The 13582-nt window shown below is 57.4% G+C and overlaps 1 protein-coding gene across 1 annotated transcript in view; it reads right to left on the bottom strand.

Annotated features, from left to right (window-relative positions):
- The window catches only part of KIF26B (kinesin family member 26B), a 442287-nt gene that overhangs the window by 19918 nt on the left and 408787 nt on the right, over window positions 1-13582 (bottom strand). The window contains exons 11-12 of the mRNA XM_027612815.2: window positions 6354-6516; window positions 2150-5543 (exon numbers count right to left, since the gene is read on the bottom strand). Coding sequence (XP_027468616.1) covers window positions 2150-5543; window positions 6354-6516 — 3557 coding nt within the window. The remainder of the gene's footprint in view (window positions 1-2149; window positions 5544-6353; window positions 6517-13582) is intronic.

Raw genomic sequence — 13582 nt, 5'->3', positions numbered from 1 at the left:
GTGCTAGCAACAAGGCTGATCAACCAAGTCCTAGGAAGACCAGATTCCCCCCACCCCCACCCCTGCAGACTCTGGCTCAGATACACTTTCTTGCTAGTTTTAGTGACTAATATCAATATGTCTTAATGCCCCCGGCCCTGAAAATAGGCCCCAGCTGCTGTCACGGTATCCTGAATAGCTTTTCATTCTGCACTTGTCTTAAGTGGGCACCGCTCCCAGGTCCTTGATGGGGCTCTGAGGGCTGAGGGCCCGGGGTGGGCTCTACTAAAGTGGGTCAGAGCCTGAAGCACACACCATCTGGGAGATCGGGTCGGCTGACAGCCACGACTCCCAAACACACTTGGAGTACAACATGCTCACTCACACGCTTTGTGGTCTGTGAGGGGGTGGGCAGGTGGGGAGAGCTACACCACAGCATCTAGAATTACAAGGTTGACTTCTTTGAGGCAGACAAACGGTTTATGGTGTGCATTATGTTCGGGTTGGAACATTCCAGAGCTTGTGCTTGCCTGTGTTAGGAGAAACCCCATGGTCGAGAGAGAAAGCCCGTGGGGCAGTTGCCGGAGCAGCTGCAGGAAAGGGCAGACCCCACTTCGAGGACTCACCCCATTTTTTACTTCTTGATGAGCCCATAGCACCACTGTTCTGTAGGGCCATGGTTTCCGAGGGCCCCATGGAAGGGCCATAGACGGCAAAGGCCAGGCTGGGGGGCAGGACCCCATGCCCCCCTCACGTTGGCCAAGTCACAGACTGCATGCAGGGCTCTGCGTCAGATGGCCTCATTAAAAAATGTGTCCTTCACTCAAGAACAAGGAGGGGAAGTTTCTGTGGAAGCCCCTGAAGAGTAGAGCTGAATCGGGGGATTCCTCAGTAGCTCACATTGTCCTCGTTCCTTCTGTTTCTCTGTCCAGGCCTCTCTTTGCGCCGTTTCCCTTCACCTGTCCCATGGCTACAGGGCCACCAGCTCTGACCTGGGTCCTCCTCACCCATCATAAGTTCCTGTCCCCTGTAACCCCAAACTCCAGTTCAGAAGTCAGTGGCCTTTATCACCTCATTAGAGTCTTTGGACTCTTTACTTGCCTTTTGATAGGAAATTCCTGGAGATGGAAGATGTTCTCTTGAGAGCATGCATTTTGGGCAGCAGGGTGCTCCGGTGTACCACGTTAGTGTGCTGTGTGTGTGTGTGTGCATCGTGCTGGTGTAGTGTGTGTGTGTGTGTGTGTGTGTCGTGCTAGTGCAGTGTGTGTGTGGGGGGAATCATGTTGGTGCAGTGTGTGTGTGCGTTGTGCTGACGCACTGTGTGTGTGCGTCGTGCTGGTGCAGTGTGTGTGTCGTGCTGGTGCAGTGTGTGCACATCGTGCTGGTGCAGTGTGTGTGTGTCCATCGTGCTGGTGCACTGTGTGCATCATGCTGGTGCAGTGTGTGTGGGCGTCGTGCTGGTGCAGTGTGTGTGTGGGTCGTGCTGGTGCAGTGTGTGTATCGTGCTGGTGCACTGTGTGTGGGGGGGAATCGTGCTGGTGCACTGTGTGTGTGTGCGTCGTGCTGGTGCAGTGTGTGTGCGTCGTGTTGGTGCAGTGTGTGTGTGTCGTGCTGGTGCACTGTGTGTGTGTGCGTCGTGCTGGTGCAGTGTGTGTGTGCATCATGCTGGTGCACTGTGTGTATCGTGCTGGTGCACTGTGTGTGTATCGTGCTGGTGCAATGTGTGGGGGGATCGTGCTGGTGCAGTGTGTGTGTGCGTCGTGCTGGTGCACCGTGTGTGTGTGCGTCGTGCTGGTGCACTGTGTTGGGGGGATCGTGCTGGTGCACCGTGTGTGCATGCACATGAGTGCAGAGGCTGGGGCACATTGCAGGCGCCACGGGGGCGTGCATATGCGACTGTGTACGAGTGTGCTTGGGGGACATGCAGGAAGGGCCTCTCCACCACACAGCCCATGAGACCAGCGTGCTCCATGCCACCGTGGGAGGGCGGCCACGGGGTCTCGGGGGGCCAGGAGCCCCGCTTTTGGCATTGGTAACTGCCATGCTGCGACGCTAGTGACGGTAACCCGACCCTTAGGAAAGCGCTGCGCGGCGGTACAGCCACTCCCCGAACGGTACTCAGGCCCCCAGGGCTCGGGGTGCGGGGACGTCTGGAGGGCCGGGCGCCTACCTGAGTTGGAGCGCTTCTTTGGGGCTTTGAGGCTGCGGCAGCGGCCGCCCACGGAGCTGCTGTTGTCGCTCGTGGAGTCGTGCGCAGACGAGGCGCTGCCGGTGGCCTCGCTGTCGCGTAGAACGCTCTCGTAGCCGCTGCTGCCGCCGCTGTGGTAGAACAGGGCCGTCTTGCCCATGGCAGGCGGCAGCTCGCCGCTCAGCACGCTGCTGTTGTCGCTGCCGTGGCCGCTGCTGCAGCGGTGTGGCCGGCGCGGCGGCGTCACCTTGCTGTAGGGCGAGGGCAGCGGGGGCGCGGCCGGTCGCTCCTCGCCCGTCGCCCCCGCGCGCCCGTCGGCGCCCCGCGCGCCCGCGCCGCCCTGCAGCAGCTCCGAGATGCGCCCGTTGACGGCGCGCAGCGGCAGCTTGCAGGCGGGCCCGGCGCCCCGGCTGCGGCTCAGGGACTGCGTGGACCAGGACGTGGGCTTCGCGCTGGCCGCCAGGCCCGGGCTCTGGCCCACCGACTGCGGCAGGGACTTGGTGGAGAAGCTGAGCGTCTTGGTGGTGGCGGTGGCCAGGCTTCGCGCTTTGGGGCTGGCAAGCAGGAGCTTGCTCACGGCCGAGATCTTGCACGGGCCGGCCTTGGGCGAAGGGGCGGCGGAGGCGGAGGCAGGGGGCGGCGCGGGGCCCGGGGCGGTGGGCGAGGCCCCGGCGGTGCCGCCGCCGCGGCCCGGGCTCCTGCCCGCGCGGGGCATCGTGCTGTCCTTGGCCGCGTGCGCCCGCCAGCTGCCCGCGCACAGGCTCTCGGCCCTCTCCAGCGAGAGGCACTCGTAGTGGCTGACCGTGGCCCGGCCCAGGGAGTTGGTCCTGCTGGCCAGCTGCTCCAGCTTAGCACTGAAGAGCCTGCTGCTGCTGGCCTCCTTCAGCCTGCCGCCGGCCTCGTCCGGGAACGCGGCCAGGAAGGGTGCTGGGGGGTGCGAGGGGTGCGAGGGGCTGCCGGTGCTGCTGCTGCAGGCGCTGTGCTGGGGGCTGGCCCGGTTCCTCTGGTCCAGGCTGGACTTGCGGACCGGCGGCAGAGGGGGCGTCCCTTTGGGCCGAGCCAGGACTCCGTGCTTGGGCGAGGCCACCTTCCTCTCCGGGGTCACCTTGCAGGGTGCTGCGCCCAGCCCGTTGCTCTCCGCGGCACAGTGGTAGAACAGGCTGCCCAGTTCCTCCTGTCTGCTGGCCTTCTGGAAAGCCCTGGGCAGGCTGCTGGACTTGAGGCTCCTGTTGAGGTGCACAGGGCTCTGGGCCGCCGCACCGGGCAGGGCCATCTCACAGCCATCCACCACCCTCCTGAAGGTGTCGCTCCCTGGCGAGGCGGACACCTCACCACTGCTGCTGCTCAGCCTGTCCCCAGGGCTGGCCTTCCTGTCCTGTTCTGCCCTGGCCTCGGGCTTCGGGGGGCCTGTGGCAGCCTCACACCCAGTCCCCTCTTCACTGGGATAGGCACTCTCTTTTTTGACCTCCTCTTCTCGTTTTAGCCAAGGGTCCTCAAATTTCATCTCTGTCTTTGCACCAGTCTCCCTGCTGTCCTGGGACTGGGCTGCTCTGGGCCCTGAGCTGACGGTGGGGGCGATGGACGCCTCGGGCTCTTGGACGGGCCGCGGGCTCATGGCGATGCAGGGGTAGACTGTAATGTTGGTCTTCATGGGGATGTAGCCCTCGCAGCCACCCAGATTTGCCGTGTTGGAGATGGTGACCATGGCCTTGCCCAGCGTGGAGATCTTGCAGCCTTTGATGGGGGCTGCCTTGTTGAAAGAGTCTTCGCCCACGTCAGACAAGATGAGCAAATTGTCGGGGCCCGCCTTGGGCTTCTCCCGGCACACCACGGCGCTGTTCTGGATGCTGCCGCCGAGCTCCAAGGCCGGGGGCTCTGCCATGGCCTCCCCGTGCCCGAAGCACGTCTGGGCTATGAAACTGTGGCAGGACTGCTCGCCGTCACTGCCGGCGCTCATCTCACTCAGCCAGGAGCTAATGGACGAACGTCTGCTCCCGGCCTCACAGGCCTTCTCGTCCAGGGTCAGCTTCGGGAGGGGCAGGAACTGCGTGATGCTGACCTCAGAGACAGGCGCCACGCTGGAGTAGCACTCCAGGTCCTCGCTGATGCTGCCGATGATGCTGACGGGCCGGGAGCCCGAGGCCAGGGCCTGCACGGAGCAGTCGCTGTTGAAGCTGATGATGCTGGTGGGGCGGCCACCGCCCAGGACCCCGCTGATGGTCAGCTCCTCCACCAGCGTGAACACCAGCTCGTCCTCACCATTCAGCTCCAGCGGCTGCTGCACCGTCACCAGTGTGGTGCTGAGGATCTCCTTCTTAGAATCCGGGGAAGTCGCTGCCTGAGGCTCGTCCTCGCCAGGGCTTTCGGGGAACCCCTCGCCCCCAGCAGACATGGATTTCTTCAAGACCTGGGGGCTCATTCCGACCGGGGGGGTGCGCACCTCAGGCTGCAGCAGGGACTCGCTGGAGACCAGGCCGGAACCCTTGCTCAGCGGAGGCAGGGGGGCAGGAGAAGGCAGAACGCCCTTCTGGGTGTAGACTTTGCATCTCTGGGAGGGAGAGCTGGTCGGCTTGTACTCCGAGGTCTTGGACAGGCTGGCGATGCCCAGCCGCGGGGAGCCCATCGGCCTGGGCTTGCCTTCCACAAAGCCGCAGGAGTTTAGGCTTTCTCTGCTGCTCTGGAGGCTGGCTGCGCTGTGCTCGCTGCTGCTGCCCGGGATGCTCCTGGGCGAGGCAGGGCTGGGGCTGCTGGGTGGCGCCGGGCCGGGGGCCGGGCTGGGCGAGTGATTTCTCTGCATCTTGGAGGCGGGAGGGTCGGTGCCTTCTCTGTCGGTGGACTGGCCGTCGGACCCGTTATCCTCCCTGTCGGACTCACAGAGTGGGCTTGCCCTGGCCGCCTGGCCTAAGGGGGCACTCTTGCTGGCCTGCTCTGCCCCAAACTGGGCAGGCAGCTCTTCGAAAGGAAACCGACTAGGCTCTTCGCTGCCATCGATGCAGCCCAGCCTCTCCTGCAGCTCGGCAAACGTGTTGCACTTCAAGCAGTCCCTTTCTGATTTGCTGGCCGCGGCCCCGCCGGCCTCTGCGGGCCGGCTGTCGCCCCGGACCTTCTGCAGGGCCGGCACGATGGGGACGAAGTCAGGGGGGCCCTCGTTGTCTGTGAGCTCCTTGTCCGACAGAGCCGTGCCATTGGGCCCGATGTAGATGACCGTGTCACAGGACTGTTCACTGCTGGAGGAGTAGTCGGGCTCACTGGACAGCTGAGGGATGGGGAAGTCCGGGTCCACCGCGGCCCTGGCCTGGAAGGGTCGCAGCTGGGTGGGCCTGCGCATCCGGCCTTCTTCACAGGAGCTCTCCCCGCCGGAGGAGCTCGACGTGTACTGTGGGTGAGAGAGGAGGGAGGTCAGCAGGGGCAGCTCTCCCAAGATGCAACCCCCCGCCTCTGCGAGCCCACAAGTGGACTCCGGGCAGGCCCCCCAGGCCGCCCCAGTTGGCCTCCCTGCGTTGGGCCATTTCTCATGGTGCAGCAGGCTGGAGTGCCCTAGCCTTGCACACCATAGCCTCTTGTGGGAAGAGGAGCCCCTGTGTGGCCCATCGGGCACAGAGCCTGCTCAGGAAAGGAGGTGACCAGCCCAGGCCCCATCCGACCTCTGAAAGGCTGACGGGTCACATTCTTGTCACACCACCACTGTCCTGGCTTTGCCTCTGAGAACACAAGCTGGTCATTTCCAACAGACCCTGGGCCTCAGCCAGAGACACGGAGTTCACACGGCAAAACCCAGGAGCCCAGAAACGATTCCCAGAAATGCCAGGGAAGCAGGGCCGTGCACGCAGAAAGCTGACAACCCCCTGTGGGCTCAACTGCTTGAAGGACACGGTTCTGACCTACATGGGACCAAGGCGGGGAGAGAGACAGGGAATATTTCTCATCTGTGGCCAGTTCTTCGTCACAAAGGAGTAGCAGTCCATCCAAACTGCCTAAAAGTGGGCCGAGCGCTCCTGGGTAGGGGTCCGGGCTGGATGACCGGCCGCTGTCAGGGGAATGGGACATCGCCGCCTGATAGCTCTCCCGCCCTGAGTGGCCGCCAGACGGCGTGGGCAGCCCCGCACACCCCTGCCCCTGGGGCTGGGGGCTCGCGGTCGGGCTCTGAAAGTGCCTTCCTCCGCTGCACCTCCTAGGAGCTCCTTACCTTCGTTTTCTTTTTCTTCATCCTCAAGACCCTCGAGGCGATCTGGATGGTGGACAGGGTTTCAGCGTAGCTGCCAGCGGCAGCCGAGATGTGCGCGATCATGGTGGTGCGGCAGTTCACGTTCCCCAGGGACTCCCGCAGCAGCATGGTGAGCTTGCTCTCTCTGCCGGACAAAGTGAATTAGGGCTGCATTAGTGGGCCAGGCCTCACTCTGGCTGTCAGGGTGGGACTTCGGGCCTCTGCGTGGCTCTTGTTGTTGTGGGCCACAGGGGTTTTTTTTCCCCGTTGTTTTTAAATGGCATACTAATGAGCATTGTTTTTTAGCATGGGGCTATTTGTAGCTGGCAGCTGAGCTAGGGCTCCAACCCCAAGGATGGACTCCATGCAAAACATCTCCCTGGGCCCTGCTGTCCCGCTGTCTGGTAATCCTGTGTGTCTGCACGCACACAGGACATTGCGCGTAACGGGACCTGGGGATAGGAACGAGAGGAAGGAGCAGGACGGAACAGCTCTGTGGCTAGTGATCGGCGGGCCGTCTGCGCACACGGCCCTTCTCTGCAAGTGACCACATGCCAGCGGTCCCCACAGGGGAAAGCAGCCTGCCAGCCATGAACTTGCGTGGAAGATCTGTGTGTTTGTAACGTACGCCGTTTGTTTGCACAGAGTTGCAGGTGCTTTATTACCGTTGTCTCTCACTCTCGTATTTGTACACAGCGGGAATGCAGGAGGTGTATGTATTCCTGATCACAAGTGGGGCAACGCAGACACCGCCCCAAGCAGTCAGCCAGCCAGCCACGGAACGCGGAGCTTTCTAGAAAGCCCTCCTCTGGAGACTCTGCAGGTGCCCTGTAGGGCCGGGGCCCTGAGTGGTGATAATGAGGCCCGGGAGTTCGCAGATGGTGTTTCCAAGCTCTTCAAAAACTGACCTGGAGGAATGAGTCATGTTTTTCCATTCCTACCCTCGTCCCAGCGTTCTCCCTGCCTTGCTCTTTTTTTTTTTTTTTTTAAGATTTATTTATTTATTTGAGAGAGCGAGAATGAGAGAGAGAGTACATGAGAGGGGGGAGGATTAGAGGGAGAAGCAGGCTCCTTGCTGAGCAGGGAGCCCAGTGTGGGACTCGATCCCGGAACTCCGGGATCATGACCTGAGCCGAAGGCAGCCACTTAACCAACTGAGCCACCCAGACGCCCCCCGCCCCCGCCTTGCTCTTAAAGGCTTCTGCTTACATCATCATCAGTGCTCATCCCCTCAACTGCTGCCAGATGTCATTTCCACCCCGGAGCCTTCCCTGATCCCGAGGGCAGAGGCAGCCTCTGTGTTTCCCGTGCCCTGCGTGCACAGCTCTGTGTTGTGTTCATGACGCCAGGTGCAAGGGTCCTGTCTTCACGCCCGCATCCCCACCAGGCTGTCCGCCAGCCACCTCCTCAGAGCTCCCTGGAGAGGGGCCTACCAGCTTGGCAGGCCGGCTGTGAGAGGCAGGCTGCTATCAGCAGAGATTAGGCCTCGGACATAGGGAAACCAACTCACACGTGACCTGCATCAGGCCTTCAGGGAGGAAGACCCCGGTGGACAAGCCATCGTTTGCCTTTCCACTTGGAACCAATTAAGGCATCAGTTGGGGAGGCCGGGCCTTGCTGTGGCTCAGGTCCTGGGCAATTTAAAAAATATAATAGGGTTTCCCTGCAAGAGAAGTTATCAGTGATAAAAGTCATGCAAGGCGAGTGTTCTGGATGGACTGTTTATGTCCCTCAAATTCGTAGGTTGAAACCTAGCCCCCAGAGTTATGCCATTAGGAGGTGGACCTTCGGGAGGGGACCGGTCATGAGGGTGGCGCCCTCATGAATGGGAATGGGGCTCTAATGAGGGAACTTGTAGGCGCTCCCTCACCCCTGTCGCAAGAAGGTGGCTGTCTGTGAACCAGGAAGGTTCTCTCACGGGACTCGAGATCTGCAGGTGCCTTGTTGGACTTCTCCAGAACAGAGAGAAATAAAGTTTTGTGGTTTCAGCGCCCCCCCACCAGTTCCCCCGTCCGTGGTATTCTGTTCTAGCCGCCTTAATGGACGAGGACAGGTAAGGGGGGTGTGCCGGAAGATCCAGGCCTAGTGGGCAACACTTCCCTTCCAGCAGGCACGTCAGGGACACCACCAGCGCTGATGGCCGGACGGGAAATCGGTCCCACCCCCGACAGACACGTTGAGCTGCGACATAGCATCAGGGCGGGTCCCAGGCTTTGTTTTCCCCGTGTCTTCAAGTGGAAGACAGATCCCGTTAGGGTGAAGTTGTGATCCTTTCAGTCCATTCGTTCTTACTGTTCATGGTGGTCATGTTTGTCTAAGTCTCTGTGAACGCTGAAGTCGTGAACACTGCCCAGGACAGCACCCAGCAACGGGTCAGTACGTAACCCTGTTCCAGGCGTTCCTGGTTAAAGTCACCTGATTTAATACACCTTTCTTACAAATTATAAATTGTATGCACCCTTTCTTTGTAATAGAACACTAGCTGAGAAGGGTTTAACATTTTTCTGACTCTGGGTAATATGAACATAAACTTCTTTGGCTTTTAGCCTCATGAGGTTGTCCGCTGTGGGGTTTTTTTTTTTTAAGATTTTATTTATTTATTTGACAGAGAGACACAGTGAGAGCAGGAACACAAGCAGGGGGAGTGGGAGAGGGAGAAGCAGGCTTCCCGCGGAGCAGGGAGCCCGACGGGGGGCTCAATCCCAGGACCCTGGGATCATGTCCTGAGCCGAAGGCAGACGCTTAATGACTGAGCCACCCAGGAGCCCGCTTTTTAAAAAAAGAATTTTATCAGTCCTCTTATGGATCCACAAATATAGCCATTTTCCCCATAGCTTCGTCACACACTTTAGAGGTTACCTTATACTTTCCAGAGCAGCCTGATGTATACATCAGTGAATCCCCTCTTCCTTTTTCTGGATGAAGCATCTTGTTGATTCATTAGCATTGAACTCATGCCAACAACACTGGTCATACCTGAACCAAGCTTCTCTAACATATATATTTTCTCTGTACAGCACATCCTAGCCTTCTTGCACCAAGGAACACGGACACCCCCACAGCACTGTGCTGGGGGCCAGTAAAACCACCAGCAAAAAGCATGCAAATACAAACAACATGGCACTAAATAACCCTGCAAAGGGCCCTGGTTTACAGGAAGAGAGGCAAAACAAGGAGGCAGAGTGTTGGCTTGCCCACCTCAGCTGGGAACGTGTGCATCGAGCCACTCAAAGGTTTGGGCACCACACATGTCTGCAAATGACTGTAAACACACTGCTAGCATTGAATTCGCAAATATGGAATCCACAAGTGACAAGGGTCGACGAGGCTTTGAAATCTCTCATGTAATGCTTGTTAATCAGGTGAACGCTGCTGAGGACACACTCTGCTCACTTCTCGGTGTGGCCATGTGTGAAGAATTCTCAGGCAAAGGGGCCAGAATCAACAGACAGAACGTTGTCACACCAAACTGTCTGCCTGGTGCATTTCCACCTGATTCCCCATTCATGAGTCAATCACAGGACGATTTTTTTTCAAGTCCACATTGTTGGAAGAAGCCAGGGCATGTGTGTTGCTTGGCAACCGGCATTTTAGCTCTCCTCGAGGAAAGCCAGTAAAACCGCGAGCAAGACTCCTTCACACGGGCCTCTCTAGACTCTCAAACATCTCCTTATGGGAATGAAAAATGGTGGCTATAAAGCTTAGGATTTTTTCCACCTTGTGATGATCTTTTAACTTGGAACAAAGACAGTTAAGTTGGGGAGGGAAGGTGAAAGAAGGGGCAAGGTACTAAAGGCTGAAAACTGTAGATTTCACTCAGTGTCTTTGGTAGGAAAATAAAGATTCAAAAGAGTTTCTAGGGCAAAAGCCAGCAGAGATTCGGTCCGCGCCTCTGCATCAAGGCTGAGGCAAGAGGAAGAGAAGCTCGCAGGTGCAGAACTAGCAGCCCCCAAGCCCCAGGGCCAGGCTGGAGGAGGGATTTAGGGGCTCGGGGGCTACGTGGGAGGCATCATGGCTGGACAGGACAGCTGGGGCAGGAGGGGACCAGTGATAGCAGAGGCGGCGGGTCTGGGGAAGTACCACGCCCCCCTTTGAAGCAGCCACGTTCCATGCACACATACTCATTCTACCTCCCTCCCACTCCAAACGGCACACATCTTTTAAAAATTTGGGGAAAATGTCTTGTTTTTTCAAACAAGTTGGCTTTTTCTTAGACACAGCAAGAACAGGATCATGAACAAATGTTCATAGTGATAATGCTAAAATTAGAGCATGATGAGCATGTACATGGGCTGACAAACCAGGACTTGCTGGCCAAAGCCGGACCACCACCTGCTTTTATAAATAAAGCTTTATTGGAACACAGCCATGCCTATTAACATACTGGCTCTGTCTGCTTTGGTGCTACAACAGCAGAGCTGAGTGGTTACAACAGAGCCTGTGTGGCCCACAAAGCCACAAATGTCTCCTATTACGGAAACATCCTTTACGGAAAAAAGGTGTTTGTTTTGTTTTGTTTTGTTTTGTTTTTGTTGTTGTTGTTTTTGCCCTGTGTCCTAGAGTAATGACATAGCATGGTTTCATCCCAGACACAGCGCCAAAGAGTCACCAACCAGAGCACAAAGGTGTGTGGTGATTTCCTTGCTATTCAATCATCTCTTGCTGAACAGAAACTGGCAGAGGAGCAAATCCTGAGCTTTAGAAATCACTCGAGCACCAGGACACAGCTACGGGCAACTGCCCAGATCACCTCCTATCGCACACAGAAGCAGAGCCTGTCCTTCCAAAGGGGCTGTGAGGCTGCGCATACTCATTCACTCACGTCAGCAGCGGCTCATTCAAGAAGTGCATAGTGAGCATGGGCTGACTGGATGCAAGGTGCAGGGACTGGGCAGGGACAGGGCAGGGAGGAGGGACAAGGTCGTAATCATGGAGCCGGCTACCCAGCAAGGCACACACATAATGACATTTGTTAACGCCAATGGCACAACATCTAACACTGCATGTGATAAGCAAAGACCCCCCTCCGAGGCTGAGAGCTGTCCCCCATCGTCACCGTAACTCCCTGACTTCTAGACACACCCTCACCTCCATGGTGACAGCACAGTCTGTCTCCTGGGCTTGGTTCTCCTATGTGGCTGACATTTATCTGCCCCAAACACCCCACAAAACTCTAAATGCCTTTTGGAAAGGGTGGTTTGGAATCTGCAGCGCGTTGTTTGCGGACCCTCAGGGGAGGAAACCCTCCCAAGCCCTCCCAGATGGCGAGACCGTTCGGGGTTCTGCTGAAACACAAGCTGTCCGTGTCACATGGTGGTGCCAGCCAGGTCACTGCACACGAAGAAGGCCATTTCTTTCATGAGCAGCACGAAGTAGCCTTCTTTTCCAGAAAGGCGGTGATAGAACCCTGGAGGTACCAAGTGGGGCATCTGTGAACCAAGTCCTTGTGAAGGAGACAGGTGGTGAGCTCTGAATCACCATGTTGGGCAGCTTGCCCACAGCCCCCCGGGGCGCCCTCCCTTTGGCTCTGCTTCTCACGAGCGAGTCTGTAGATGTCCACTGTAGATGTCAATTTGTAATAATTCTCAATATGATGTGGAAAGAAAGGAGCTTCATTAATCCAGAAAACTAAGCTCCAGAACAATTTGCAAGAGAAAACCTCCTATGGGCGGCTAGAACCACAGCAGACCTATAAACCCCAAACTCAGGCACATGGGCACCCACCCCGCATGCACACAGGCAGGCTCTTCTTTAGAATCAGGAGAGTGTTTTTCTACAAGTGCTGCACCATCAGTATCCAAGAATGGAAACCACATGCGCAGAATTCTGGGAGGCATCAGATATCCCAGATCACGGTAACAATATTTCAATGCCAAGAAAACATTGGCATCCCTCGAGTTCTTAAGGATATGGCCCTGGAGCCACACTGCATTCTAGAAACCATCCCGTTTTCTACCCGTGTTACCCGGAAACTGCCAAAATGTGCTGTAGAGCCTGAGACAGGCAGCTTGACGTGCTGGGCGAGAGTGGCTAGGTCTCAAGTCAGCCACGAGAGTTCTGACTCCGCAGCCCTGCCCCCAGGCCCCAGGCCCCTGCATCCACGCACCGACCACCAGGAGAGAGAAGAGTGAAAAGGAAGCAGGGCGGAATGGAAAGGAAGAGGTAGGTTAATGTCATGAACTTGACCTAGTTTTGGCCCCTCAACTGGTGCTCTATGCACTCTCTCCTGCTGCCTCCTTCCTATTCACGCCCCACTGGTCTGTGAACAGCTTTTCCTGCTGTCACCCAAGGGGTCACCAGTGACTCCTGATGCCAGCCCAAGTACTGGGGACCAGGGTCCCCCTGGATGAGGGCAGTTCTCGTCCTGTCTTCTAGGTCCCAAGCAGATGCCTTTGTGACATTGTTGAGCTGACAGACTGAAATATGTACAACCACAGGGGAAAAAAACTTCCCTTGAGTTTATTTATCTGCAAGGGACTTGGTGGCCCCCTTCTCAGGATTGTTGCACAGACACGTGCACTTTTGGGAGAAGACTTGGTACGCCTTCTCTTTAGGGAAACCATCTGCTCCGCAGGAACGGCCTTTTCTTGGCAGTGTTCCCCTCGAGGGTGCCAACATTTCAGGCTATGAACGATCTGGTTCTGGTTGCTACAAAAGAACCAAAAGCTTGGTATGAGCCATGCTATCCTAATGGCATTTTCAAAAGGAGTTACACGAAGTTAGAGTGGTTTGGCTGTTGTTGCCTTTGTGCTGCCGACGGCAGAAGCAGGTGCCTGTTGTGGGACGCCGGGGAGCGGGAGCCTCACAGGGCAAACTGGACAGAAGTACGGCTCTCAGACAGGACAGAGACCCTGATACCCACACGTGTGTTAGAGTTGCCTCTAGAAGCACCGGCATTTAGCTGAGAGGCAGTGACTTCCCTCATCAGGGGAGAGCTTAAAGGAGGACCCTGTGGAGAGCGACACGGTGCCAGCTGAAAGACCAGCCTCGGTGACCCAACCAATATGGCGCCTGGTCTGAGTTCGTGCCTTGCCTAACCTGAGACCTGCTGTTGGTGGAGGGCCTGAAACCGTAACTGCAGAGAGTGAACAAGGTTAACCTAATTGTTCCCTCATGAGGTTCTTGATTAGACATCGTAGAACCCTGAGACACAAATGGCACCATTTTGGAAGGCTTCTGACACAGGGTAATACATGGGAGACATGAGGGGG

The sequence above is a fragment of the Zalophus californianus genome, chromosome 10 (genome assembly GCF_009762305.2).
Source record: "Zalophus californianus isolate mZalCal1 chromosome 10, mZalCal1.pri.v2, whole genome shotgun sequence".
In the NCBI taxonomy this organism is placed as follows: Eukaryota; Metazoa; Chordata; class Mammalia; order Carnivora; family Otariidae; genus Zalophus; species Zalophus californianus.
This window is presented reverse-complemented; position numbering and strand designations above follow the sequence as displayed.